General features: G+C 50.1%; 1 protein-coding gene across 1 annotated transcript; it reads left to right on the forward strand.

The window, feature by feature from the left end:
* The first annotated feature begins 3867 nt into the window (after positions 1-3867).
* NOG (noggin) lies at positions 3868-5332 on the forward strand. The gene is given in 3 exon segments (XM_074261849.1): positions 3868-3988; positions 3991-4183; positions 4186-5332. Coding segments are annotated over 3 exon segments (699 nt in total). The 5' UTR covers positions 3868-3895; the 3' UTR covers positions 4599-5332.
* The last annotated feature ends 668 nt before the right edge of the window (positions 5333-6000 follow it).

The raw sequence follows: 6000 nt of genomic DNA on the forward strand, positions 1-6000 counted from the left end.
AAGCCCCATATTGGGTAAAGATTGGCCCAATGTCATTCAGTTAGTTAGTGACAGAGTTCTAATTAGAAACTGACTCCAAGGCAGAAGTCTTTGCAAAATAATCTTCAAACATCTTGGAAGTTTCCACTTGAACTCATATTAGCACCGTCCTTCCTATTCACTGAAATGGTGCTCTAGTAGACATTTCATTAGCCTAGTTTTAGAAACTGTCAATACTTCAAAGTAACAAAATTCCATTTACTTTGGAAAATGTATAATTCATCCTGGCCTTCTTCCAATAAGCCTCTTTTTTTTTTTTTTTTTTTTTTTTGGTTCCAATCTATGATTTCATCAGTGTGGGAGAAATTCCTTCTAGTAACTGAGACCATAGAATATTTAGAGTTAGAAGGACCTTAGAGGCATCTAGTCTAGTCCCCTCGTAAAGAGACTCTGAAAAACTAAAAAGATAAAGGGACTCTTCAGTCAACTGGCCTTATTATCAGATACTTTATTAAACATTTATGCTTACAAATAGTAAGAAACTGAGGCAGAACTTGATTCCAGAGCCAGCCCTCTTTTTACTGTACCTGCTACTTCCTAATGGACTCTCTTTGAATTTATGGTCTCAGTTTCTAACAGAAGTGATTTGCCCTTAGGGTAGCTAAATGGAAGCCCTGGAGTCAGGAGTTCAAATCCAGCCTCTACAACAAAAAAAGATTTGCCCAGTGTCAGGAATACTCTTGTCTGATAAGTAGGACTTAAAGTCATGTTTCTTATTCTAATCTATCCTTTCCACTCCTGAATTAGTAAATTTTAGTGTATAGTGGAGGGCATTTCAGCATTACCTTTCAAATAGATATATATTATTTGACATGATATGACTATATACACATATATATACCTACTCTCTTCCTTAGATAGTAAGAGATAAATGATTTGTTATATGACTTCACATGTAAATATATATATAAAATATACACATATACATACTGTCTTCCTTAGACAATAAGATAGGAAGAGGGAAAATAAATCCTTTTTGAAGATGTGTAAAGGAAAATTCCCTTGTAAATAAGATGTCAAATTTAGTTCACTGAAGTTGTCACACTGGGAAATTCCCAATACTCTTTTTGTGTAGTTGTATATTACCAAGAAATTTACTCCATCTCTAGAGTCCTGATTTACCGATCTTCTGCTTCCCAAAAATATATATCATGACCCTCCAAATCATACCCTAAAACAAAAGCAATAGGCCTGAGCCTGCCTTCCTTTCTGGAAGGGAGAGTGCTTCTGCCTAGCTCCCTCCAAATCCAATTTCAACATTTTTGGAAGTATCTTCCCCAAGACAGGCCCAAGGGGAGCAGAAGGGAACCCTTTATCAGGTGAGCTCTTTTGTATGTTGAATGGGGGGGGGAGTTCTGAGCAATAACTAGTACCTCAAAGTTTTGCCTCAGGCATTAACTTGAGGTAAGAGAGAGATGCTTCCTTTCGAAGACTACCAATTCGACTATTATCTACCTTGATACCATCATTCCCAACTGTTTTTGCCCCAAGTGAGAAATTGTTCAATTAGCCATGGGGGGAGGGGGCAAAATCAGTCAAACAATCAACAAGCATTTATTAAGCCCCTAATAAACTCCAAGAACCTGTACTTAGTGCCAAGTTTATGAAGAGAGAAACGAACCCTTTTCTGCCATCAAAGAGCTGACATTCTGTAGTCCATTAATATGAGCTAAGGAAGAGTAAATTTACTGAAAGCTTTTTCACACCAACACTGTACTCACTCGAGGGTCACTTGCCTTCCCTGTAAATGAAAAAGGAGGTTAGCATTCAGAAGGTTAAGAATAAGGCTAACATCTCAGGCATCCTCTTCTCTTGTAAGTAAATCCTCTGAAATACAAAGGTGCATTTTAGGACACATACATACACAGGCACCCAAGCAAAGTAAACCCTAAAACACAAGGTCTTCCTCTGGCCGCGACCAACTGCAAGGTCACATAAAAGCCAGAAGAGGGCGCCCCACCCCAAGGGAGGGAAGCAGGGCTAGCACCAAATGTTTAGGAAAGACTAAGCAGTCAGACGCACCTCTGTGACTGACAATCTACAGGGCCAAGGAAAAGTAGAAGGGTGGGAGTCGACCGCTCCCCCCAACCTCCTTGGCCTGGGAACCAGGCAGGAATACTTCCTAGGAATTACATCGCTCCCGTGCCGGGCAAGGCAAATACTGGGTGCAGTGGACCTCCGGTGCTGCATGGGTGCACAGATGTGTATATATCTGGTGGGGGAGGGAAGGAAAAGCTAGAAAGGTGACTGAGGGCCCAGTGCAAGCACTCACTACTTGCACTTTTTTTTTTTTTTTTTTTTTTGCTCAGACACACGAGAGAGAAATCTCAGAGGCCCCCTCGCTGCGCTTATCCTTTGCAAAACATACATCGAAAAAGGAATCATCCCTATCCCTCTAGTCCCCCACCGTCGCCCCCCTTTGCTCAACCCTGTACCCCTTCAGTCAGTCCCCGGCGCTGCAATGAGCCCCCCCTTGCCTAAGGAAGAAAGGAGGGGTTGGCGGAGTGCATTTTGCAGGAGGAGGAGGAGGAAGACTGAGGAGGAGGAAGAGGAGAGGAGAAGGGGGGTGTGGGTGGAGAGAGAAATTACGCGGAGACCTGCCAAGCGCCACCACCGCCGCCGCCGCCCACCACCGCCGACGCCGCCGCCCCCGCCGCCGACCAGCACTGCCCGCCTCTGAGCTGTGAGGCGAGCAGCCACTGACTGTCGACTGACTTCCACGGGCATCTTCCGTTCAGCGGCGTCGCAGAACTCGGCGCAGCTTCAGCTGCCGCTGCCCCAACCTTGCATCTAGCTCATTTAGCTCCTCGAGGGTGGAGAAGTGGGTGGGTGGGGTTGTTTGGGGAAAGAAAGGTGGGAGACTGAGAGAGAGAGAGAAGAAGAGAGAGAGAGAGATGAGAGAGATGAGAGAGTGAGAGAGAGAGAGAGAGAGGTAGAGAGAGAGGAGGAGAGTGAGAGAGAGAGAGAGAGAGTAGTCAGTGGTTTCCATGGTGATGGAGGCTGAAAGTGCAGGAAATTTATAAGCTTGTGACCCTTCGAGACAGACAAACCGGTGCCAATCGTGCGAGGAGCTCGCCGCCGCCGCCGCCGCCAGCCGCTGCTGCTGCTGCTCGCTCCTACTGCCTCTCGCTCCTGCGCCTTACTCCTGCTCGGCTCCGGCTCCTGCTCCTGGTCCAGCTGCTGCTTGCCACCGCCGTTATCGCTGCTGCCAGCTTGCTGCTAGCTGCCTGAGCGCGCTAGCTGCTGCCGCTGCTGCTCTCTGTCCTTGCTGCCTCTGCCGCTACTCCGCCACCGCCGGCGAGCTGCTGCTGCGTCTGGAGACTGCCTTACCGAGTCTCCAGAACACCGCGCTGGGGCGAGCGCCCCCGGGACCCCTACACGGGAGGCTACTCACCCTGAAGCGTCCTCTGCGGAGAAGGCAAGGCAGCTCTCGTGAGCAGGAAGCGAAGGAGGAGAGGGAAAAGCCACGCCACTGCTACCGAGCGAGAGAAGGCGAAGTCCCTGCGCCCCGAGCCTACTCCAGCCGGGAGAAAGGAGAGACCAGCCAGGACACCTCAGCCACGACCTCTGTCCTTGGAGTCACTTTGGATGCGCCCCTTCCCAGCTAAAAACAAGAGGACGAGTTAAAAGAAAGTTCACCCACACCCTATCACACCCTCGGTGGGAGAAAGGAGAGGCAGAGGGACCATGGATTTCCTCCCATGCTGTCGGTCCTTTGCTCCCCTTGGTTTTGGTTGAGCTGCTCCGGAGAGGGAAGACCTACTGAGGGGGCTTGGCGTGGTTTTCATCCGGGGGTGTGGGGAGTGGTGGGGCGGGGATCCAGGAGATCGCTGCAGCCCCAGCCCCGCGCCGGAGCATGGAGCGGTGCCCCAGCCTGGGGTCAACCCTGTACGCCGTGGTGGTGGTACTGGTGCTGCTCCGGGCGGGCCGGCGGGCTGCCCAACACTACACCTCCACATCCGCCCGGCCCCCAGCGACAACCTGCCCTTGGTGGACCTTATCGAGCATCCGGACCCTATCTTTGACCCCAAGGAGAAGGATCTAAACGAGACTCTACTCCGCTCCCTGCTTGGGGGTCACTACGACCCGGGCTTCATGGCCACCGCGCCTCCTGAAGACCGGCCAGGCGTGGGGTGGGGAGCCGCCGGGGCGGCGAGGACCTGGCAGAGCTGGACCAGCTGCTGCGGCAGCGGCCGTCGGGGGCCATGCCGAGCGAGATCAAAGGGCTGGAGTTCTCCGAGGGCTTGCCCCCGGGCAAGAAACACCGGCTTAGCAAGAAGCTACGCAGGAAGTTGCAGATGTGGCTCTGGTCTCAGACCTTCTGCCCAGTACTCTACGCGTGGAACGACCTGGGCAGCCGCTTCTGGCCCCGCTACGTGAAAGTGGGCAGCTGCTTCAGCAAGCGCTCTTGCTCCGTGCCGGAGGGCATGGTCTGCAAGCCGGCCAAGTCGGTGCACCTCACTGTGCTGCGGTGGCGGTGCCAGCGGCGAGGGGGGCAGCGTTGCGGCTGGATCCCCATCCAGTACCCCATCATTTCGGAATGCAAGTGCTCTTGCTAGAACTCGGGGTCCCTCATGCCCAGACCCCAACTCTCGATCCACCCACTCGCCACCCACCCCGCCCCACCCCCATTCTGCCAACCTTCCAAATCGGATTCAATGAACTTTTTTTTTTTTTTTTTTTTTTTTTTTTTTTTTTTTTTTTTTTTTTTGGCTACAGAGACATAGCTTTCTGGTTCATGTAATGCACTGTTAACTGTGTAGGAATGTATGTGTGTGTATATACGGTCTCAGTTTTAATTTACTTATTAAAAGGTCAGTATTATACGTTCAAAGTTACCGGCTTCTACTGTATTTTTAAAAAAAGACAAAAGAAAAAAAAAAAAAAGCAGAGAAAGAGAGACTGTTATTCTGGTTGTTGCTAATGTTACCCTGCTATTTATATCCAGAGCACTTCGCCTGGCGAAGCAGAAAAAGTTATTTTTTTTTTTAAGTACAAAGATGAGAGGGGGAAAAAAACTTTTTTCGTAGAAGGACTTTTAAAAAGAAGAAGCTATTTTCCATTCTTCGGAAAGTGTTTTTGTTTGTTTTTGTTTTTGTTTTTTTGTTTCCTTGGACCTCGCAGAAGCTATAGAGTTCAATGTTATTTTACAGTTATTGTAAATAGAGAGAACAAATGGAATGACTAATCATTGTAAATTAAGAGCACCTGCTATTTATTCTTTATAATATCATCCCGTGTAGTAAAAGAGAGAGAAGTGCAGAGCAGAATTAAAGTCAACCACTAAAACCGACTCTGCGCCTGGGCACTGCCAGTCTATTTGTTGACCCTTTCCTGGCTGAGGGGGGTGGAGTGGCGGGCGGGGGCTGGGGGTGGTGGGCAGTGGAGGTGGGGTGGGTCCTCATGTGGGTTTTCCTTGAATGGAGCGAAAGAACTTCTCCAGTTCCCGGGACTCCCCTCCATTGGGGGTGAAGAAGAGGTTATCACCTCCTAATGAGTTTCTCAGCGGTCGTTGGCAGGGAAGGGGGGGCAGCGCGGTGAAGTGAGGAAGGGGCTACGGTGATCTTAAACCACCTTTCTTTGGAATCACATGGCTCCTTCCGAATTCCAGATTTTTTTTTCCCCTTCTCCCTGTTACTAAAACTCCATCTCGTCTTGACCTCGACACCCAGCCGGCCTCCCGGAGCTGACCCTAAGCTGGGCTGTGAGGCTGGGGGCGGGGTGTGGGGGGGAGACAGCCGCTTTGTCCTGCCTGACAGGCTGTTCACAATGGGGACACGTGTCTTTCACACCTACCCTGGGGGCGGAGTGCAGCTGAAACTTGACCCCCTCAGAATGGGAGGGGAAGGAGGGGAGGAGGGAGATCTGAGCGCCCACCCAGATCCCATCACCCCTCCGGCTTCTCCTTTACCCCACCCCAAGATCTAGTCCCCATTAACCCTTTAAGCTCCTAGAAAGCAA

This window comes from Sminthopsis crassicaudata, chromosome 4 (assembly GCF_048593235.1).
Source record: "Sminthopsis crassicaudata isolate SCR6 chromosome 4, ASM4859323v1, whole genome shotgun sequence".
Classification (NCBI taxonomy): Eukaryota; Metazoa; Chordata; class Mammalia; order Dasyuromorphia; family Dasyuridae; genus Sminthopsis; species Sminthopsis crassicaudata.